The sequence below is a fragment of the Oculina patagonica genome, chromosome 12, assembly GCF_052425735.1.
Source record: "Oculina patagonica isolate OP01 chromosome 12, crgOcupat, whole genome shotgun sequence".
NCBI classification, from domain to species: Eukaryota; Metazoa; Cnidaria; class Anthozoa; order Scleractinia; family Oculinidae; genus Oculina; species Oculina patagonica.
Window position 1 is genome coordinate 16,015,054 of NC_135769.1, and position 25,205 is coordinate 16,040,258.

General features: G+C 36.3%; 1 protein-coding gene across 1 annotated transcript; it reads left to right on the top strand.

Moving 5' to 3' along the window:
* The first annotated feature begins 20,311 nt into the window (after nt 1-20,311).
* On the top strand, nt 20,312-22,204 carry LOC144632641 (uncharacterized). Its single transcript, XM_078491319.1, has one exon. It carries the CDS (start codon nt 20,450-20,452, stop codon nt 21,986-21,988), a length of 1,539 nt encoding a protein of 512 aa, XP_078347445.1. The 5' UTR covers nt 20,312-20,449; the 3' UTR covers nt 21,989-22,204.
* The last annotated feature ends 3,001 nt before the right edge of the window (nt 22,205-25,205 follow it).

Here is a 25,205-nt window from a genome sequence, read left to right on the forward strand (position 1 = left end):
GCAGGGAGATGAGGTAGGTACAACGCTGAATTAAAGTAGACAAAAAGGGTTTGAACTTTAGCAGTTTCGGCAACTGTGGCTGTTTAATAACTGGGCCTTCGTTTCTCAGGTTTGAGCGTACTTGAAAAGAAATGAACAGAAGGGAGAAAACAAACAGCCTACGAAAACTCGGTGCGGAACAAAACCACAGGCAACAAGGTAAATAAACCATGACTTTTTTCATAGCTTGTTCAATTCGTTTTTCCAGCTTCTCTGAATATCCTATGTAATGAATTCGTCACGAGGAATTCGCAGACTTTTGGTCCAGACTGCTCTGAAATTATTGGTAGCCAACTGATTTCATGAATACTTTTTTTCCTTGAGCATCTAAAAGGAAGATACAACCTTAATTTGAGGATAGAAATCAAACTACGGCCATGCATAGAGACAACTTGAGATTTAGCATCAACTTTTTAAGCTGTAATACATTTCCATCCTAGCCATCTGGCCGCAGCCAAAGGCGCTTGTTAACAGTTTTGGTGAACAAACATAGCAATTGTTGTTATGAAGGGTTGCTGAGTACTTTTGTACTTGTTGCTTTTGTTTTGATTGGTTTGCGGGATTAGTCTACAGTTTTAAATAATTTGCGATCGCAAAGGATATGTTAGTCGAGTTTTGGATTTGTTTTACAAAACTTAAAAAATTAAAACATAGTTGATCAAGTTGAGTTGTCATAGTAAAATACCCGGAAAATACCAAAATGAGCATTCTATACAAAGACTACTTCTTCTTCATCTTGCGATTTTTTCTCGTGCGTTGCTATAGACACGGACACTTGATTGGCGCAGAGATGCTCGTTTATGCTAATTCTTTTTTTCCCACAATTTTGTTTATTCGAATTAGTTGCGCCAAATACACCAGTAGCCAAAAACGTGCACGATTTGAGCGTCCATCTTGGTGACAAACAAACTAGCGGCAAGCCAACTTTATGAGTACCTGGATTGAGACTGACGGCTTTGGAAGGCAGGGACATGAGGTAGGTACAACGCTGAATTAAAGTACACAAAAAGGGTTTTAACAGTTTTGGCAAATGTGGCTGTTTAATAACTGTGTCTCCATTTCTCAGGTTTGAGCGTACTTGAAAAGGAAGGAAGAGAAAGGAGAAAACAAACAAGCTACGAAAACTCGTTTCGGAACAAAACAACAGGCAGCAAGGTAAATAAGCCGTTTCTGTTGCGAAATTATCTTGTTATACTCTGTTGTATTTTTCAAATGTCTGGAAATGCTGTTATATTTTGTGGTAAGTTTCTGTGTGCTATTGCGCACTTTTCTCGTTACAATATGTTATATTTTTCTGGTTGTTATTGCGCACATATCTTGTTATATTATGGTGCATTTCTCTTGTTCCTATTACGCGCTAATGTTGTTATATCATGTTATATTATTCTGGTTGTTATTGCCCACATATCTTGTTATATCATGTTGTATTTTTCTTGTTCCTATTGCGGGCTCATCTTGTTTTACCATGTTACATTATTCCGGTTGTTATTGCGCACATATCTTGCTATAACATGTTGTATTTTTCTTGTTCCTATTGCGCGCTAATCTTGTTATGTAATGGTGTGTTTTTCATGTTGCTATTGCGCACTTTTCTCAATATACTCTGTTGTATTTTGTAGGTGTCTGGAGAACATTGATGCTGTTATATTTTGTGGTAGGTTTCTGTGTGCTATTGCGCACTTATCTCGTTACAATATGTTATATTGTTCTGGTTGTTATTGCGCAGATATCTTGTTATATTATGGTGCATTTCTCTTGTTCTATTGCGCACTAATGTTGTTATATCATGTTATATTATTCTGGTTGTTATTGCGCACATATCTTGTTATATCATGTTGTATTTTTCTTGTTCCTATTGCGGGCTAATCTTGTTTTATCATGTTATATTATTCTGGTTGTTATTGCGCACATATCTTGTTATATCATGTTGTATTTTTCTTGTTCCTATTGCGCGCTAATCTTGTTATGTTACGGTGTGTTTTTTGTGTTGCTATTGCGCACTTTTCTTAATATACTCTGTTGTATTTTGTAGGTGTCTGGTGCACATTGATGCTGTTATATTTTGTGGTAAGTTTCTGTGTGCTATTGCGCACTTTTTTTGTTACAATATGTTATATTTTTCTGGTTGTTATTGCGCACATATCTTGTTATATTATGGTGCATTTCTCTTGTTCCTATTGCGCGCTAATGTTGTTATATCATGTTATATTATTCTGGTTGTTATTGCGCACATATCTTGTTATATGATGTTGTATTTTTCTTGTTCATATTGCGGGCTAATCTTGTTTTATCATGTTATATTATTTCGGTTGTTATTGCGCACATATCTTGTTATATCATGTTGTATTTTTCTTGTTCCTATTGCGCGCTAATCTTGTTATGTTATGGTGTGTTTTTCGTGTTGCTATTGCGCACTTTTCTTAATATACTCTGTTGTATTTTGTAGGTGTCTGGTGCACATTGGTGCTGTTATATTTTGTGGTAAGTTTCTGTGTGCTATTGCGCACTTTTCTCGTTACAATATTATATGTTTTTCTGGTTGTGATTGCGCACATATCTTGTTATATTATGGTGCATTTCTCTTGTTCCTATTGCGGGCTACTGTTGTTATATCATGTTATATTATTCTGGTTGTTATTTCGCACATATCTTGTTATATCATGTTGTACTTTTCTTGTTTCTATTGCGCGCTAATCTTGTTATGTTATGATGTGTTTTTCATGTTGCTATTGCGCACTTTTCTTAATATACTCTGTTGTATCTTGTAGGTGTTTGGTGTACATTGATGCTGTTATATTTTGCGGTAAGTTTCTGTGTGCTATTGCGCACTTTTCTCGTTACAATATGTTATATTTTTCTGGTTGTTATTGCGCACATATCTTGTTATATTATGGTGCATTTCTCTTGTTCCTATTGCGGGCTAATGTTGTTATATCATGTTATATTATTCTGGTTGTTATTGCGCACATATCTTGTTATATCTTGTTGTATTTTTCTTGTTCCTATTGGGGGCTAATCTTGTTTTATCATGTTATATTATTCCGGTTGTTATTGCGCACATATCTTGTTATATCATGTTGTATTTTTCTTGTTCCTATTGCGCGCTAATCTTGTTATGTTATGGTGTGTTTTTCGTGTTGCTATTGCGCACTTTTCTTAATATACTCTGTTGTATTTTGTAGGTGTCTGGTGCACATTGTGCTGTTATATTTTTGTACGTTTCTGTGTGCTATTGTGCACTTTCTCGTTACAATATGTTATATTTTTCTGGTTGTTATTGGGCACATATCTTGTTATATTATGGTGATTTCTCTTGTTCCTATTGCGCGCTAATGTTGTTATATCATGTTACATTATTTGTTGTTATTGGGCACATATCTTGTTATATCATGTTGTATTTTTCTTGTTCCTATTGCGGGCTAATGTTTTATATCATTTATATTATTCCGTTGTTATTTCGCACATATCTTTATATATTTGTATTTTTTTGTTATTGGGTTATATTATATTTTCTGTTGTATTGGCCATTTTTTTATTATGTGCTTTCTCTTGTTCCTATTGCGCGCTAATTTGTTATATCATGTTAATTATTTGTTGTTATCGGGCAATTTTGTTATATTATGGTGCATTTCTTTGTTCCTATTCGCGCTAATGTTTTATATCATGTTACATTATTCTGGTTTTATTGCGCACATATCTTTTATATCATGTTGTTTTTTTTCTCCATTCGGGCTATGTTTTTTCATTTTTTTTCTTTTTTTCTTTGTTTATATGTTTTTTTTCTTGATCCTATTGCGCGCTAGTTTTTATATCATGTATATTATTCTGTATTATTGCGCACATATTTTATATTATGGTGCATTTCTTAGTTCCTATTGCGTGCTAATGTTGTTATATCATGTTATATTATTCTGGTTGTTATTGCGCACATATCTTGTTATATCATGTTGTATTTTTCTTGTTTCTATTTCGCGCAATCTTTTTTGTTATGTGTGCTTTTCGTGTTGCTATTGCGCACTTTTCTTAATATACTCTGTTGTATTTTGTAGGTGTCTGGTGCACATTGATGCTGTTATATTTTGTGGTAAGTTTCTGTGTGCTATTGCGCACTTTTCTCGTTAAAATATGTTATATTTTTTGTTGTGATTGCGCACATATCTTGTTATATTATGGTGCATTTCTCTAGTTCCTATTGCGCGCTAATGTTGTTAAATCATGTTATATTATTCTGGTTGTTTTTGCGCACATATCTTGTTATGTTATGGTGCATTTCACTTGTTCCTATTGGACTCTAATGTTGTTATATCATGTTATATTATTCTTGTGATTTTTGCGCAGATATCTTGTTATATGATGTTGTATTTTTCTTGTTCCTATTGCGGGCTAATCTTGTTTTATCATATTATATTATTCCGGTTGTTATTGCGCACATATCTTGTTATATCATGTTGTATTTTTCTTGTTCCTATTGCGCGCTAATCTTGTTATGTTATGATGTGTTTTTCATGTTCCTATTGCGCACTTTTCTTAATATACTCTGTTGTATTTTGTAGGTGTTTGGTGCACATTGATGCTGTTATAATTTGTGGTAAGTTTCTGTGTGCTATTGCGCACTTTTCTCGTTACAATATGTTATATTTTTCTGGTTCTTATTGCTCACATATCTTGTTATATTATGGTGCATTTCTGTAGTTCCTATTGCGCGCTAATGTTGTTATATCATGTTATATTATTCTGTTGTTTTTGCGCACATATCGTTTTATTTATGTGCATTTCACTTGTTCCTATTGCGCGCTAATTTGTTATATATTTATATTTTTCTCGTTGTTATTGCGCACATATCTTGTTATATATGTTGTATTTTTCTTGTTCCTATTGCGGGCTAATCTTGTTTTATCATGTTATATTATTCCGGTTGTTATTGCGCACATATCTTGTTATATCATGTTGTATTTTTCTTGTTCCTATTCGCGCTAATCTTTTATGTTATGATGTGTTTTTCATGTTGCTATTGCGCACTTTTCTTAATATACTCTTTGTATTTTGTAGGTGTTTGTTCATTTGATGCTGTTTATATTATTTTGGTAAGTTTTTTGCTATTGTGCACTTTTCTCGTTACAATAGGTTATTTTTTCTGTTCTTATTGCTCACATTCTTTTATATTATGGTGCATTTCTCTAGTTCCTATTGCGCGCTAATGTTTTATATCATTTATTTTTTGTTTTTTTCGCACATATCTTGTTATATCTTGTTGTATTTTTCTTTTCCTATTGCGGGCTAATTTTTTTATCATGTTATATTATTCCGGTTGTTATTGCGCACATATTTTGTTATATCATGTTGTATTTTTCTTGTTCCTATTGCGCGCTAATCTTGTTATGTTATGGTGTGTTTTTGTGTTGCTATTGCGCACTTTTCTTAATATACTCTGTTGTATTTTGTAGGTGTCTGGTGCACATTGGTGCTGTTATATTTTGTGGTAAGTTTCTGTGTGCTATTGCGCACTTTCTCGTTACAATATGTTATATTTTTCTGGTTGTTATTGGGCACATATCTTGTTATATTATGGTGCATTTCTCTTGTTCCTATTGCGCGCTAATGTTGTTATATCATGTTACATTATTCTGGTTGTTATTGGGTACATATCTTGTTATATTATGGTGCATTTCTCTTTCCTATTGCGCGCTAATGTTGTTATATCATGTTACATTATTCTGGTTGTTATTGCGCACATATCTTGTTATATCATGTTGTATTTTTCTTGCTCCTATTGCGGGCTAATGTTGTTATATCATGTTATATTATTCCGGTTGTTATTTCGCACATATCTTGTTATATCATGTTGTATTTTTCTTGATCCTATTGCGCGCTAGTCTTGTTATATCATGTAATATTATTCTGGTCATTAATGCGCACATATCTTGTTATATTATGGTGCATTTCTCTTGTTCCTATTGCGCGCTAATGTTGTTATATCATGTTATATTATTCTGGTTGTTATTGCGCACATATCTTGTTATATCATGTTGTATTTTTCTTGTTCCTATTGCGCGCAAATCTTTTTATGTTATGGTGTGCTTTTCGTGTTGCTATTGCGCACTTTTCTTAATATACTCTGTTGTATTTTGTAGGTGTCTGGTGCACATTGATGCTGTTATATTTTGTGGTAAGTTTCTGTGTGCTATTGCGCACTTTTCTCGTTACAATATGTTATTTTTTATGGTTGTGATTGCGCACATATCTTGTTATATTATGGTGCATTTCTCTAGTTCTTATTGCGCGCTAATGTTGTTAAATCATGTTATATTATTCTGGTTGTTTTTGCGCACATATCTTGTTATGTTATGGTGCATTTCACTTGTTCCTATTGGACTCTAATGTTGTTATATCATGTTATATTATTCTCGTTGTTATTGCGCACATATCTTGTTATATCATGTTGTATTCTTCTTGTTCCTATTGCGGGCTAATCTTGTTTTATCATGTTATATTATTCCGGTTGTTATTGCGCACATATCTTGTTATATCATGTTGTATTTTTCTTGTTCCTATTGCGCGCTAATCTTGTTATGTTATGATGTGTTTTTCATGTTGCTATTGCGCACTTTTCTTAATATACTCTGTTGTATTTTGTAGGTGTCTGGTGCACATTGATGCTGTTATAATTTGTGGTAAGTTTCTGTGTGCTATTGTGCACTTTTCTCGTTACAATATGTTATATTTTTCTGGTTCTTATTGCTCACATATCTTGTTATATTATGGTGCATTTCTCTAGTTCCTATTGCGCGCTAATGTTGTTATATCATGTTATATTATTCTGTTGTTTTTGCGCACATATCTTGTTATTTATGTGCATTTCCCTTTTCCTATTGCGCACTAATTTGTTTTATGTTATTTTTTCTCGTTGTTATTGCGCACATATCGTTTATATCATGTTGTATTTTTCTTGTTCCTATTTCGCGCTAATTTTTATGTTATGATGTGTTTTTATGTTGCTATTGCGCACTTATTATATACTCTTCGTTTTTGTAGGTTTTGTGAAGAGTTATATTTTGTGGTGTTTTGTGTGCTATGCGCACTTTTCCCTTTACAATATGTTATTTTTTTGTGTAGCGCAAATTTTTATTATGTATTTCTCTTGTTCTATTGCGCGCTAATTTTTATATCATGTTATATTATTCTGTTGTTATTGCGCAATTTTTAGTTATGTGCATTCACTTGTTCCTATTGCGCGCTAATTTGTTATATCATGTTATATTTTTCTCTTGTTACTGCGCACATATCTTGTTACATCATGTTGTATTTTTCTTGTTCTTATTGCTGGCTAATCTTGTTTTATCATGTTATATTATTCTGGTTGTTATTGCGCACATATCTTGTTATATCATGTTGTATTTTTCTTGTTCCTATTGCGCGCTTATCTTGTTATGTTATGATGTGTTTTTCATGTTGCTATTGCGCACTTATTATATACTCTGTCGTATTTTGTAGGTGTTTGGTGCACATTGATGCTGTTATATTTTGTGGTAAGTTTCTGTGTGCTATTGCGCACTTTTCCCGTTACAATATGTTATATTTTTCTGGTTGTGATTGCGCACATATCTTGTTATATTATGGTGCATTTCTCTTGTTCCTATTGCGCGCTAATGTTGTTATATCATGTTATATTATTGTGGTTGTTATTGCGCCCATATCTTGTTATATCATGTTGTATTTTTCTTGTTCCTATTGCGCGCTTATCTTGTTATGTTATGATGTGTTTTTCATGTTGCTATTGCGCACTTATTATATACTCTGTCGTATTTTGTAGGTGTTTGGTGCACATTGATGCTGTTATATTTTGTGGTAAGTTTTGTGTGCTATTGCGCACTTTTCCCGTTACAATATGTTATATTTTTCTGGTTGTGATTGCGCACATATCTTGTTATATTATGGTGCATTTCTCTTGTTCCTATTGCGCGCTAATGTTGTTATATCATGTTATATTATTGTGGTTGTTATTGCGCCCATATCTTGTTATATCATGTTGTATTTTTCTTGTTCCTATTGCGGCTAATTTTGTTATATCATGTTATATTATTCTGGTTGTTATTGCGCACATATCTTGTTATATCACGTTGTATTTTTCTTGTTCCTATCGCGGGCTAATCTTGTTTTATCATGTTATATTATTCCGATCGTTATTGTGCACATATCTTGTTATATGATGTTGTATTTTTTTGATCCTATATCGCGCTAGTCCTGTTATATCATGTAATATTATTCTGGTCATTATTGCGCACATATCTTGTTATATTATGGTGCATTTCTCTTGTTCCTATTGCGGGCTAATGTTGTTATATCATGTTATATTATTCTGGTTGTTATTTCGCACATGTCTTGTTATATCATGTTGTACTTTTCTTGTTCCTATTTCGCGCTAATCTTGTTATGTTATGATGTGTTTTTCATGTTGCTATTGCGTACTTTTTTTAATATACTCTGTTGTATCTTGTAGGTGTTTGGTGTACATTGATGCTGTTATATTTTCGTTAAGTTTCTGTGTGCTATTGCGTACATTTCTCGTTACAATATGTTATATCTTTCTGTTGTTATTGCGCACATATCTTGTTATATTATGGTGCATTTCTCTTGTTCCTATTGCGCGATAATGTTGATATATCATGTTATATTATTCTGGTTGTTATTTCGCACATATCTTGTTATATCATGTTGTATTTTTCTTGTTCCTATTGCGGGCTAATGTTGTCATATCATGTTATATTATTCTGGTTGTTATTGCGCACATATCTTGTTATATCTTGTTGTATTTTTTTGTTCCTATTGCGGGCTTATGTTGTTATATCATGTTATATTTTTCTGGTTGTTATTGCGCACATATCTTGTTATATCATGTTGTATTTTTCTTGTTCATATTGCCGGCTAATCTTGTTTTATCATGTTATATTATTCCGGTTTTTATTGCGCACATATCTTGTTATATCATGTTGTATTTTTCTTGCTCCTATTGCGTGCTAATCTTGTTTTATCATGTTATATTATTCCGGTTGTTATTGCGCAGATATCTTGTTATATCATGTTGTATTTTTCTTGTTCCTATTGCGCGCTAATCTTGTTATGTTATGGTGTTTTTTTCGTGTTGCTATTGCGCACTTTTCTTAATATACTCTGTTGTATTTTGTAGGTGTTTGGTGCACATTGATGCTGTTATATTTTTTGGTAAGTTTCTGTGTGCTATTGCGCACATTTCTCGTTACAATATATGTTTTTCTGGTTGTGACTGTGCACATATCTTGTTATATTATGGTGCATTTCTCTTGTTCCTATTGCGGGCTACTGTTGTTATATCATGTTATATTATTCTGGTTGTTATTTCGCACATATCTTGTTATATCATGTTGTACTTTTCTTGTTCCTATTGCGCGCTAATCTTGTTATGTTATGATGTGTTTTTCATGTTGCTATTGCGCACTTTTCTTAATATACTCTGTTGTATCTTGTAGGTGTTTGGTGTACATTGATGCTGTTATATTTTGCGGTAAGTTTCTGTGTGCTATTGCGCACTTTTCTTGTTACAATATGTTATATTTTTCTGGTTGTTATTGCGCACATATCTTGTTATATTATGGTGCATTTCTCTTGTTCCTATTGCGCGATAATGTTGATATATCATGTTATATTATTCTGGTTGTTATTGTGCACATATCTTGTTATATCATGTTGTATTTTTCTTGTTCCTATTGCGGGCTAATGTTGTCATATCATGTTATATTATTCTGGTTGTTATTGCGCACATATCTTGTTATATCTTGTTGTATTTTTCTTGTTCCTATTGCGGGCTTATGTTGTTATATCATGTTATATTTTTCTGGTTGTTATTGCGCACATATCTTGTTATATCATGTTGTATTTTTCTTGTTCATATTGCCGGCTAATCTTGTTTTATCATGTTATATTATTCCGGTTGTTAGTGCGCACATATCTTGTTATATCATGTTGTATTTTTCTTGCTCCTATTGCGTGCTAATCTTGTTTTATCATGTTATATTATTCCGGTTGTTATTTCGCACATATCTTGTTATATCATGTTGTATTTTTCTTGATCCTATTGCGCGCTAGTCTTGTTATATCATGTAATATTATTCTGGTCATTATTGCGGACATATCTTGTTATATTATGGTGCATTTCTCTAGTTCCTATTGCGCGCTAATGTTGTTATATCATGTTATATTATTCTGGTTGTTATTGCGCACATATCTTGTTATATCATGTTGTATTTTTGTTGTTCCTATTGCGCGCTAATCTTGTTATGTTATGATGTGTTTTTCATGTTGCTATTGCGCCTTTTTCTTAATATACTCTGTTGTATTTTGTAGGTGTTTGGTGCACATTGATGCTGTTATATTTTGTGGTAAGTTTCTGTGTGCTATTGCGCGCTTTTCTCATTACAATATGTTATATTTTTCTGGTTGTTATTGCGCACATATCTTTTTATATTATGGTGCATTTCTCTAGTTCCTAATGGGCGCTAATGTTGTTATATCATGTTATATTATTCTGGTTGTTATTGCGCACATATCTTGTTATATTATGGTGCATTTCGCTTGTTCCTATTACGCGCTAATGTTGTTATATCATGTTATATTTTTCTGGTTGTTATTGCGCACATATCTTGTTATATTATGGTGCATTTTTCTTGTTCCTATTGCGCGTTAATCTTGTTATGTTATGATGTGTTTTTCATGTTGCTATTGCGCACTTTTCTTAATATACTCTGTTGTATTTTGTAGGTGTTTGGCGCACATTGATGCTGTTATATTTTGTGGTAAGTTTCTGTGTGCTATTGCCCAGTTTTCTCGTTACAATATGTTATATTTTTCTGGTTGTTATTGCGCACATATCTTGTTATATTATGGTGCATTTCTCTAGTTCCTATTGCGCGCTAATGTTGTTATATCATGTTATATTATTCTGGTTGTTTTTGCGCACATATCTTGTTATATTATGGTGCATTTCACTTGCTCCTATTGCGCGCTAGTGTTGTTATGTCATGTTATATTATTCTTGTTGTTATTGCGCACATATCTTGTTATATCATGTTGTATTTTTCTTGTTCCTATTGTGGGCTAATCTTGTTTTATCATGTTATATTATTCCGATTGTTATTGCGCACATATCTTGTTATATCATGTTGTATTTTTCTTGTTCCTATTGCGCGCTAATCTTGTTATGATATGATGTGTTTTTTTATGTTGCTATTGCGCACTTTTCTTAATATACTCTGTTGTATTTTGTAGGTGTTTGGTGCACATTAATGCTGTTATATTTTGTGGTAAGTTTCTGTGTGGTATTGCGCACTTTTCTCGTTACAATATGTTATATTATTCTGCTTGTTATTGCACACATATCTCGTTATATTATGTTGCATTCCTTTTGTTCCTATTGCCCCATAATCTTGTGATATCATGTTATATTATTCTGGTAACAGGTTGTTATTGCGTAGATATCTTGTTATACGATGTTGCATCTTTCTTTTTCCTATTGCGCGCTATTCTTGTTATATCATGTTATATCATTCTGGTTGTTATTGCGCACATATCTTGTTATATTATGTTGTATTTTTGTTATTCCTATTGCGCGCTATTCTTGTTATATCATGTTTTAGTAGAAACTCAGCTGTGTTCTATTGGAAATCCGCGAATCTGATTGGTTCTCCCACTGATTTCTATTCGCCGATAGAAAACAGTCGCGCGCGAGAGTAGCTCGTAAGCGGTAAATTTTCTTGATTTTTGTCTTCAAAGTGCACAATATTGTAGGTTGTGGACTGCAATCCTTTAGAGTTTCTACTAAAACAATTAGACTACTCGCCCTCGTTTTCTATGAGCGATAGTCAACTCGGCTGCGCCTCGTTGACTATTTGCTCATAGAAAACTCGGGCTCGTAGTCTAATTGTTAAATATTATTCTGGTTGCTATTGCGCACATATCTCGTTATCAGGCTCCTGTCGTTATATTATGTTGTTTTTTTCTTCTTCGTATTGCGCGCTAATCTTGGTATATCATGTTATATTATTCTTGTGATTTTTGCGCAGATATCTTGTTATATGATGTTGTATTTTTCTTGTTCTTATTGCGCGCTAATCCTGTTACATTATGTTGTATTATTCTGGTTAAGCTCGGCAATAAATAATAAATATGAGATTTTCAATGTTTTGTCTTTGTCCTCCCGTTTTTTTTCCACGCATTTTCTCTTGCATTTATTTCTTTTGGTTTCCCCCACCCCCTCCCGAATCACTTTTCTGTGGGACGGGTAAATTTTTTGGAGCGGCGATTAAAATTCCTTAAAATATCTTTGAAAGAGAAAAGTCCTCAAATAAATTGTTTTGGCAGACATGAGAAGGAAAAAATAATAAATGGGCTTTTAGAGGACATCTGGTTACTGGAAGTGATTAACAATCACAACAGTGAAAAAAAAAGGGTTGTAATTTTGAGTTTTTTGGAGAGTACTATTTTCAAGTCCGAGTCCTCGCCATATACGTTGTGTGCGCCTTTGTGTAGATACATTGCAACTTGTTGTGTTCACAGGGGACCCAAATGCGATATAGGTGCTTTAAAAAGCCACTATTAAACACTATTAAATAAATATTCTTTTATTTATCTGCGCTCCTTTGTCATTGAGTTATTTTGGAAGTTATTTGAATCAGAGCGGAGGCAGTTACCTTGTGCCCTGTATAGTAAATACGTCTTACAATAATAACTCTGTACTGCTTTTACATACAAGTTTTAAGTGATATGGGTGGGCATTTGGTCAATATAGCTATCACATTTATGTGGCAGTTGAAGCGAAGAGAGTAATAGAGCAGTTTTTAGAGCCAAATTAGAATTCAATATTTCGCTTTTATAAGTCTACGGTTAAGGTTTTTACGTAATTTGCTATGAGTGATCTTTAACAGTTTTTCAACGTGTTTGTGTTCATTACAAGAAAAATCCCGCCCATTTTTAAAACTAATCGCGTTTTATTAAAAAAGAGGACTTCAGAAAACAAATCTTGCTTGATCGCCATAATTTTTATGATTTTACATTATTTCAATATTCTTCTGTCAGGCTTTAAGAATTCTAAAAAATCGCTTATTAAGTTGTTTTTAAAAAACGCGTTATTAAAAGTGACGTGTCATGCTAATAAATAACCTGGGTCACCTTATAGTGCCACCAAACAATGATTGAATTTGGATTCATCAACTGGTTCGATTTTTTAAAACGTTTTTTGAATCAGTTTTGTACAATATTTTAGCTAAAAATGTTGGCCCTAAATAGATATATTCTGTTCAAAATACCGTTTGTCACGCATTTCAAAATTTTCCGCCTGTTTCCTAGACGCTAACTGCATTGTTTGTATATTCAGTTCCGAACACTTGTGTGTTTTTGCAAAATGTAAAATTCAGTTTGTTTTTAGGTGTGTAGGCACACTTGCAGGCGATTCAAAGCTGGTTACCGGCCTCAAACACGGACCGGCGGTGTAAAAGAGATAGCTACCCCTCCTTTTGTAACGAAATCTCTATTATCGTTAAGTCCGTAAAGATACAAGACCCAAAATGGCGGCTTCGAGGCTCTGCGACCACATTTCCTTATGGAAGTCAATTTGCTGTGTGCATGAAAAGACTCGTTTAACTTTAAAGTAAACAATTCAAATTGAAACAGTGATATGCGGGGACAGCTACTGTTAGAGTTATCTTCATAGAGTTATAGCCTGGAGTTAGAGTTACTTTCCAAAATCTTGAATTTAGGATTTTGGCATTCCAATATCTTGAATTCGGGATTTTAACCTTTCCAAAATCTTGAATTCAGGATTTTGGCTCTTTCAAAATCTTGAATTCAGGATTTTGGCTCTTTCAAAAATCTTGAATTCAGGATTTTGGCTCTTTCAAAAATCTTGAATTCAGGATTTTGGCCTTTAGTCAGGTACCCAGGAGTCCAAAATGTGACACCCACGGGCATTTTTGTCTGATTTTTGGCAACATAAATATTTTTACTAAATCGAGTACGCTGATTTCGAAAATCAATGTTGCCAAGCTTAATTCTTGCGTTAAGATGATGTTTTGATGCATTTCATTATAACGTCATTGTCCAAATAAGGAATTTTCTTTCCTTTAGCTATTTTAAGCATAATTCATCCAGAAATTCGTTCAAAACATTACTAGTATATTGTAAAAATGATTTTAAGAATTTTCTGACAGTTTTTATACCGTTTCTACTAGTTGTACCTATCGGTAAGTGCCAACGAGCGAAATACTCATGTTTGTTCATAAGAACAGATATTGAATGGTTTTTGATAGAACTATATTTGAATTGACCAAAATATGGTAAATTGTATTTTAGGTAATATGCGAATAAAATGCTATTTCTCTGGTGTTCATAAATGACACAGGCTTGATAGCCTGCGTAGCAGGCGCCGTAGTTTCCAGCGCGCGTATTCTCGCGATCGCGCACTTTTTTAAACACACTAAAAAACGTACACAGATGTCTGCTACGCAGGCTACGGGTTTGACAGATTGATAACTCTTGACAAATCTTTCTTTTCAACGTTAAAATGTCACAAAATGTAGGCAATAAATGAGGTTTAATCACTGTTTTTTAAATACAACAAACGATGGTTAAAATGTTTCCGTCCACAAAAGTGATAGTTGCATTTCAAGAACTTCTTATAAATCAAGTCCCAAAATCAAAACTGCTAAGATGCTTTTTTTAAATATAATTTTCAGTAATCAGAGACAGTAATGCACGGGTCAGATTTCAGTCTCGCATGCGAATTCGAAGTGTCATGTTCAGTTACGCAAAACTTGAAAAATTTGAACAGAAAACAAAACTTGAACGGTCAAGGATTATTTGGAAACAAAACTTTGATTCAAGTTAGCATTACATTTGCTGTTAGAAGCAAAAAACGTTTGACTTTCTTGTGCGTATGACATGCAGTAATTTTAAGCCTGGTTTTCACTAGCGACGCAAGCACAAGCGCAAGCACAAACGCAAGCAGCATAAGTAGTTCGTGCCAAGTGAAAACGAACGTCGACATAAGCACAAGCACGTTAACATAAGAATATGATGTTTACAAGTTAGAAGGCTTCGTTCTCGACTCCGTTCTCCCTGCAAATATTGTGGCAGAAACTATCTCTCCTCTACTCGTGTGACGAAGAAAGTGAAAGCGACTAATAAAGGAGAAAAACGAAACATTTGGGATTATAAATATTTTTAAAGAAAGCATTCGTCTCCGTTTTTTTCGCTACTCAAGTCCGCGCCTGGGCCTTTTTGTTTTTTTGTCTACACTTCTCCGAACATTCTCGAAAAACGTTTATCAAAATCAACCACGGCCTCGGCGACTTTGTTCAAATGCTGGAACGAGTACTTCAATTGGCTAGACACGGCTAGACGTAAACACTTTTCTTGTGCTTATGCGATGTTTGTTTTCACACGAACGCAAGCACAAGCGCAAGCACAAGAAAAGGACAAATTTTGATCCTTGTGCTTGTGCTTGCGCTTGTGCTTATGCTTGCATCGATGCCGTTTTAATAAGAGCTGTTATGCTTTAGTGAGCGTCGCTTTGTATTGATGTTATTCCTACGCGGAGCGAAAATGCGTGCCAAATAATATATAAACGGTATTTGATTTGGAATAAATCATCGGTCAAACAATTACTATAAACACAATCAACACTAAAAGGTAGCATTTACCCGACTTCAGCATTCTCATAAGTCAAGAAAACTCTATTTGAAGTCAACAGTCCGCTTTTGATTTTCATGTCTCTCTTCGATCGTAAATCAAAGGACTCCCAAAGTCGAAACATTATTTCATCGCTTTGAAGACCTTGATGTTCATTTTTTCGGCGGTCGAATATTCTGTAGGGTATTCTCTTTCGATTTATAATTCCCTAAAGGTGTATTGATCGGTAAAGGGATGAAAGACCACATTGAAAATTTTAACAGCGAGCCGCGTGGACGCCATTTTGGACATTTGCTCTCTAGCAAGGAGTGAGAGACTGGGAACCAGTTGGGAAGAACAATACAACCCAAATATAGGGTTTACTTACACCCAAATATGGTCAAAAAAAAAAAGTCCCTTACGCAGAACTTAAGATTTTCTCTGCCTATACACTCATACGCACACGGCTCTATGATTCTGCCGCCTCGACAGCCTCGCCTCTTGGCTCGGCTGTCTCGTTGGCAATGAATATCATGCCGTCCAGTGAGAATTGACCACGCCCTCTCATAAAAATTCACTTTATCACGGGTATAGTGTTAACATTTTGCTGAAAAATGAATGTGATTCTTGTATTAATAGAAAGTTGTAATTGAATTGCTCCACAAACATCAGCGATGTTTGACATACACCATAACGACTGCTTTTATCCACAAAGAGAGTGGCAAGGAGAGACAGAAGCAAGATAATGAAGCTTAGAATTCTCTACATTCCACACAACAAAATTCGGGTTGTTCTTGTCACAGACAAATGAGACATTGCAAAATATTGCCAAGAAAGATCTCGTGACTCTAGAAATAAAACAAGATCTTTCGATTGGACAGACTTAGCTTGAACGATTCGTGGAATGGAGGCTACTATCTTCAGATAGAGAGGAAGAACGGGAACGGGAAGAAGGGATGGAAGACAAACTTTCGTGACCCTGTTCGCAAGAATAATCCACCTCTATTTGCCAAACTTTATGAAATCAAAAGTGCTGCAACTAGCCCCAAAAAGAGAAAGACTTTAAATTTGCATGGAAACCAGAGTATTCTATGTTGTCTTGTGACGGCGTATGAAGGCAGGCGCGAGATAAACATGCAAGCCATATTGTAGCATCTGAGGTATAATGCCGATGCCACTGTTTCTTGCAGAAATGAACCCCACAAGTGTGAAACAAGTGAATTTTAGCAGACGTTCTCAGAGAAAAGGTCAAGTGCCTAGAGTCAGTTTGTTCTTCGATGGCTTCGCCCTGGTGGCAGCATACTAATTATGGTGGCAGCTATTGGCAAACCAAAAAATGCAAATGCTTTCGGTGGCTTTGAGGAATGTTACATGAACACTGTTTTACGGAAAGGTCCTGGATACCAGAGGATCGATGTGTTACTCGATGGGAGGCACTCCATAAAAGCAACGACAGAAAGTCGACGCTCCGAGAACACAGCGCGGCCTGTGAGCAGAGTCATTGAAGTACGTAAGAGAGGTTCAGTTGTGGCCGATGAAGTAGCGAGCATTTTTAGCGCTAGGAGACAACAAAGCGGACTTCGCACGGATTCTCTCAGATGAACTTATCTCGCAGGCACTGACTCTGCAATCATAGTATATCTGGTGGTTTTTCATACGAAGTGGATTCTGCTCAGATCCTGGCCTACGTAGATGTAGCCTTTTTGAGATCCAACCAAGAGGAAGCCGATACGAAGTTTGTTCGTTATACAGTCAGTCTTAGCGGGCATGTCGACAACATGATAGTTTCCACTCGAGGCACAGACTTGCTGTTACTTCGAATTCTCCTGGCACATCGATCGCGCTAAGCTCTCATCAACAGTGTGGATATGGGCAGGAACTTCAAAAAATCCAACGTAAATACCTTTAGAGGATGTCTCAGTAAATCTTCCTGATAACTCGTCAAGTTCCGTTGTTACCATCTCACACCATCACCGGCTGTAACAGCACCTCTTCCATCTGTGGAGAGTTTTCACAGAACACTTTGTTCTTCTCTCCTCGGTCGGCGAAGATGTCCTCGAAGCTGACACCACTACCTCCGCAGAAAACGTTTGTTTGTTGAATGTATAATAGGGCCTCTTTACATGAGAGTTTTCGTCCCGGGATGAATTCATCTTGGTGTCTGGTCATTGTCTTGTTACTGTCTACATGATTTCGTCCCGGGATGAGTTATATCGTCCGGGATGAACTCATCCCGGGACGATTTCATCTCTGTCCTAAGCACCGGGATAAAATGTCATGACACGTGACAAAAAACGCCATGTAAACAGTCTTTCCGGGATGAAATGTATTGTTATGTAAGCACGGGCGAGATGAACTCAACTCGGGCGGGACGACTTACGTCCCGGCATCTCGGGATGAACACGCTCATATAAAATGAAAACTTTTTCATCCCGGGTTGAAATTCATCTCGGCTCTCATGTAAAGAGGCCCTAAGAAATCCGATCTGACCACTGGTTATATATGTGCCTCTTTGCTTTGAATTTAGAAAATCGCATGTCATGTGCACTGGGCTGTGTAGATGCACCAAGACCGACGCTAATTGCTATATCAACTTGCGCTAAAGCGCTTTAAAGAAACTTGTTTAAAAAGCAATATTTGTTCAGTGTTTTTGAAAAAGTTCAGAAGATATATTAAAAATATCTACAATATTGTTATGATCATTTTGAATTCGTTAATTTTACATGCGTTCAACCAAAGTCTTTATCATGAGCCTATAACAGACAAAGTGCATTGTGAAATAAGTTAGATTCAGCAATATACAGACAAACAATAAAGTTTTATCTCTAACTATAACAACGATGATATATTACGACATTAACTATGATGTTATTTCCATTTATTTTACCACAAAACTTAAACGAAATGCTGAAACAAGGGAAACTCGATATATGAAGATTGTTATGGCGTCATTCTTGATGCTCGCTAGCTCGTAGCTTCAGCATGGCAAGACTACAACATTTTTCTTTCTTATTGCAACTATAGCGATTTGTTAATATAAAAATCGCATTTGTTCTTTGACAAAATGACAAAACTACACCCGTGATAAGGTTCCCGTGATTTTGTGAATTTTGTTTAAGAGGGCGTGGTCAATTGTCACTGAAGGGCTTGATTTTCACAGAAACAGCGTAAAAACTCTCAGAAAATTCTTAAAATCATTTTTACAGTACAGTAGCAATGCTTTAAATGAATTTCTGGATGTATTATGCTTAAAATAGCTAAAGGAAAGAAAATTCCTTATTTGGATCATGACGTCATAATTAAATGCATCAAAACATCACCTTAACGCAAGAATTACGCTTGGCAACATACATTTTCGAAATCAGCGTACTCGATTTAGTAAAAATAGCTATGTTGCCAAAAATCAGACAAAAATGCCCGTGGGTGTCACATTATGGACTCCTGGGTACCTGACTACTTTCAAAAATATTGAATTCAGGATTTTGGCAATTGTTAACTCTAACTCTAAGTCATAACTCTACTGAAATAACTCTATTGCTAGTCAACCTCGTGATATGCACACTTCGGAAAAATTTGATAACATAGTTTCATTCAGTCCATTATCGGTTTTTCCAGCAATGCATCATGCTTTTAGACTGTTTCTCTTGTTTAAGGATAAAATAAATAACAAACGCGCGTTTCGACGCCGTCATGGCATCATTGTCAAGTGAGTAAAAATGATAATAAAACAACTAGACCCGAGTTCGCGATTGTCAAATACGTTGCCAAGCAACAATACTGTTCCTAAGTCACATACATAGAGGCATCGCTGATGAGGTACTATTCATTAGCACCTTTAATTTGGTGTGCTGGCGCCAGTCTCAAACCAGTTTCAGTTTGATTGAAATAATAATGGAATGATCTGTGGGGAGAGGAACTCAGAAAAAAATTCTGACTACAAAGATGATCGAGATTTATAACATGAACAAGAATTGAAGAGAACAAATAAAGGTGCTTTTCTCGGCTATAGTTTTTCTCTTCTTGTATTGTTTGTAATCACTCCTCATTTACTTCGGCTGATAACATTTATGTGAAAATGATGAATACAAACAGATTCAAACACTGATTTTATTGGTCACGAATGGATAATTATCGTTAGAAAACTCACCGAAGGGTTTTTTTTTTAAAAAAAATAGCTCTATTACAGTGACCACGAATCCTTCGACTCGCTGTTTCAATAACTTATAGTTTCATGTTTACTGCACAGAGTTGTTTATTTTTACTGACACGAGAGTTATTTGCTTTCAAACCCCCTCTAATCCTGTTATCCACCGCCGCTAATAAATTCACACTGTTTATTGTTCAAGTGAAGTGCGTATAAGACAGACAAAATGCATTAAGACAAATAAAGTGCATATACAACAAAAGTCTTTTGTCTTAGGATAATGGCAAATACGTATCTAAGGATTCTAAAGGAGCTCTCGAATGCTAATTAAATCTTCGACCGCGCTTTAACGAACATTACTGTCGGAGCTCTATTGTAATCACTGTCCACCTTTACGTAAGTGCTTTATAGTGATTGAAGCTATGAAAAGTTTATTACAATAGAAGTAATCCTCAAAGGAGTTAGCCTCATTAGCTCCAGGGTATAAAATGAATTTGACTAATAGATGTTGTATTGGCTTGTTTTGCTAACGGTTTCCATGCAAAACTACTCAAAGAGAAATCAAACTTCACCATGCTTCTGGACGCGGTTTCAAGAGGCAGAATCTACCAAGTTAAATTCTTACTTGAATCAAGTACTGCGGATGTGAACAAAGTGGACGAAAATAGACAAACCGCTTTGATGAAAGCGATTTTTCTTCCCGACAAAATGCACCGAACACGCTACAAAATCGTCAAGATTTTACTCGAACACGGCGCGCGCGTCAACATTGCAGATCGCGAGGGAAAGACGGCTCTGATGTGGGCCTGCATTCGCGGACAGGAAAAAGTTGTCCGAAAAATACTGGACGCTTCTCTTTTGGATCTTGATTTGAACGGAGGAGACAGATACGGCAACACGGCGTTATTCTACGCCGCGTCGAGCGGACAAGTGAATACCGTGAGGATGCTTGTTACAGCGTTAAAGCGATTTGGGCTGGATATGGATAAAAAGAACGCGCAGGGGATGACACCAATTCTAGAAGCCACTAAACAGGGGCACGATTCATGTGCAGAAGTCCTTATGACTGAAGGGAAAGCTTCTCTTACTATCAGAGACCCTGAAACTTTTCTTAACACTAAAGAGTGGGCTGAGAGGCGTTCTTTGACTAATTTGTCGGAGTTGATTGCGCGAAGGACCCCGTCGCCGCAAATTGCCGTTCAAAACGTTGAAAATGAACCGGAACAAGATGGCCAAACAACTACGTCTGTTTCAGATTTATCATGTAAGAATACTCAGAACAACTTTGTTCAAGAAAGTAGCGCTAATGAGTTGAAGGCGCCACCGCCACAACAAAGGAGAGGCTCAGTTGACACAAAGATTAAAGGGACAAGCGAGACACCCTTGCCTACGTCACCTCAATGTCAAGACACAAAGTTGCCAACAGAAACCACAAAAGCGGAGTCGGTTTCTCCCAGAAGTACCACTAGTACGGTGTCTTTGACAAGGAGGAAAAGTGAGCAAATGGAAAAAATAAAAGGCAGCATGGCCACGCTTACTGCAAAGTCAGAAATGTGTCGGCTGCTTAGTCTTTATGGTATCCAACATTCTGAGTCGTACAGGCACAGTTTCGATCCAATACTCTTGCCCCCTAGTGGGTACTGGCCTGATCCATTAGCTCATCTCAGAAGCGGCGCGTCATCCATCGCGGATGACCAGGACTTCGAAATGAACTTGTTAGATCTTATCAGACCACGTGGCTCGGGTCGTCGGAAGTCTTCGGCTTTTCCCGGAGCTCCAGAAATGGGTCGCCGAGGCAGCAATGTCAATTTTCGCGACAGTCGAAGGGGGTCGACGATGTTCAACGGACTCGGTCCAGGAATGGGAAAGAGAGGTTCTATTTCTCCAGCAACAATGATGGGAAATAAAAACTTGCTTGAAGCCCCAGGATTTTCTCAACGAAGGACGACTTTAAGTGCGAACGCTGCGCGAGGAACCGCTTCTACACTTAGTCCTTTTGACCGAAGGGGATCATTAATGCCCAGGGGCTCGGAACCGACTAGGCCCACTCTCCCCCGACGGACAACTACGCATTTAGCACCGAGTTTAGGATTCATAGTGGAGAAAGCCTGAAATAGTTAGACCAACAAAAACTGAATCCTTCTGACAGTTCCGTGCAGCCAAATGTTAGTCCGAATCAAACTCGGCTTGGGGTAAAATGTATATACCGATCTTTCAGTACTTCAAGTACCAATATTTTTGCCACATAAAAACACAATTTGCTATCAGTGTGAAAAACTGAACGTTTTCCTCAGATCGGCATTTTGGGTACAGCACTGACCACGCTTCTTCTCCAGTTGTACACACGGTGAATAAATTTTTATTAACAACAATTGAAAGAATGTGGTTTAACTCAAAAACACTTTCCCTGTGTATTCAAAATTAGTCGGAAATTCTTAAAATTTTTGGTTCAGTTCGTCCCTTAAACTCTACCCCTTGGGGCGGGCTGGTGACTACTTAAAACTATCGTATTATGGGAGGCTCCGCCTCGAGGTCAAAACACAGGTTACCCTTTCATATATCTTCAATAGAAAATGGTAACCCTTTAAAAAGTACCTACAGTAGGGTTACTCCATGTGTTTCCCAAACTTTTTACTTAAATTACCTCTTAAAATAATTCGATGAATCATCGGTGAGTCTGCTCAAGACAGTTTTCCCTATCTTACCTTTTTCTGTACTTTTACACACTCCCGATCCCTACCCTTTTATATACCTCCAGCCCAAAATTTTTTATCCCTGTCGGGCAGAGCCGACCCCGTATCCCCGATCTTTGCCAATCCTAACCATCCTTGCTCCATTTAGTTTCTTTAACATATCGGTCAACCTACGTATTGTGGTTCATTGCCCGGGTGCTACTCAAAAAGTTTTCTACGGGGAGGCTCCGTCCAGAGGTCCAACCCCTTCCCCTTTATATACCATTTTGACAGAAAAGGTACCCCTTTCATATACCTACATGACATGACATATACCTAAAAGAGGGAGTTTTCTTGTCAGTTTCATGAAGCGCTTTAAAAAACGATACGGTCATAAGATGTGTCTGTTCGAAATATTCATTTAAAGGCCTTTTTAAATATCTAAACAGCAGATTTCCCTACCCTTTCATATAACTAATATAAATCTGTGAAATCCATACCCTTTCATATACCTGAAGCATGAAAAAGGTACCCCTTTCGGGCGGAGCCTCCCCATATAGGCCATTATACTGGAGTACCCCCTCCCCAGGGGATCATTGTGAGTACACAGTGGAACGCTGTTTGTATTTTACTTCAGAATGAGAAATCGTTGTCTAAAGGCCGAAACCCAAAATACTACATGTAGTATTTTTACAAGCAACAGCAAGACGAAAACGCAAATCATTTATCAAAAGGCAAAAAGCACATGACCACCTTTTAGTCATTGAATTCCAAAGGAGCGGTGTCACGGAGACATCCAAGTTTTTTTTCTTGTTGCAACGTGTAAAGTTACCCTCGGATAAAAGAAAACATAAACAACAAAGGGGTAAGAGTAAATGAAAAACGAACAAGTATGGTGAAGGCTTGGGAAAGATTGAGATAGATTATGAACAACAAACTTACAGAATTGAGGCTAAATGTCTCAAGATGCACCACATAGCTCCTTTGCATAGCAAATAGTTTGAGTCCACTGACAATGAGGTCCACAAGTATCAGAAGTCTGTCTGCTCATGTGAAAGCAGAATCAAGTGAAAAACAATATTTCAATTCGGCTTTGATAGTATTACTGATATTAGAGAGATTAAGCATGACTTTATAAGTTATACGAGCTTGCCTTTCATTTTGTTCCCTTTTTTGTTACCCTCTGAAAAATAGAGGAAAAAATTACAGATTCACAACAAACACAAAGCTTCTTATTTCCGCGTACAAACGCTAAACAGGAGACGACACAAGTAGAATTTTTGCCGGTCTAATATCTAGTACCTGAGGATTAGATGACTACCACCGTGGGCGAGGAGGGGGTATTCTTTTGGACTATACGGGGAGGCACCGCCCGAAAGGGGCACTTTTTCAGGTCAAAAGGTTTAGCGAAAACTGTCTTTCAGGTTTCTAAAAGGCTCTTTTTAGATTCTTTGAGCAACCTAACATCACATTCTTCCAAGTATTTTAAGGGATTGTTCAATCCAAGAATACACAAATGTAGAAAAGGGATGCAACATGTCTAGTGTTAGTGTAAGGGGTACCGCTCTTGTTGAAAGGTATATCTAAGGGTTACCTTTTCTGTCAAAAATGGCATATAAAGGGGGCAAGGGTTTGGACCTCAGGGCAAAGCCTCCACATGCTGAGAACAAACGCTACACCCAGTGAGGTTGTATGGTAAAATGTCACTCACTTGTAAACATTGATCCAGGGCTGCAAATAATTTTTTTCCTTTGAAAGGACGTCTGACTAAATTACCATTTTGATCGGACAAAACAAAAGTGAGGTCGGACATCATATTAACTTTTTCAGTGCTTAAGTCGACTTTTGTCGACATTTGAGGGCCCAGTCAATGAACCACTTGTGACGTCATTAATTTGAAAGTCAGCAGATTTTGGTGACAAGCATCGGATAGAGCTAGGTTTGACCTTTTCACAGAACTATTCATTTCGCGTATCAGTCGCATCCTGACTGAGCTAATTCGAGAGAAAGCCAACAACTTTTTGGTGCAAAATCGGTGCTTAAACAGCCCAAAACACCTGTAACAGATCGAGGTCCTCTTTTCAGGGTTTACCAATGTTTTAATCAAAACTTTTTTGTTCTAAAAGAAGGACGGATACAGTAGAAAGGAGTGGAAATAACAAAGCCGAGAAAAACGCAAAGAAAAGGAGCAAGAAAAAAAAAATGGAAACGATTTTTCCATGGAATCTTGATCAAAATCTTGCTGCATTGTGGAAAAGTGCTTTTTAAGCAAAGTTAAGGTAAATTCAGGATCGTAGCACCAAAAATTCAGTTTAACGGTAAAAAAAACCGTTTTTTGATAAATTTAGCACTGAAAGGGTTAAAGTACTGCTCGATATGTGAACCTGCTAATCTAATGCGTTGTCAACCCAGAACACTGGTGTTTGTACTGAAAAGTCAAAAAAAGAAGTTGCCCAGACATTCTGTCTGACCACAGTTGGAATTTCATCAGACATTGGCAAATTGTGGTTGGCCAGTGTCTGATGTCAGACTGTTATTTGCAGCCCCGTTGATCTTTCTCAAGGATATTCTCACACAGACAATTAGCACTATGTGATAACTGCTGAAAAATGAGAATGAATGGTTTATTAGGTAAACATAAAACAAAACCATACACC

Coding starts and splice junctions, on each gene's coding strand:
- LOC144632641 (XM_078491319.1), top strand. CDS start 20,450: ATGCTTCTGGACGCGGTTTCAAGAGGCAGAATCTACCAAGTTAAATTC.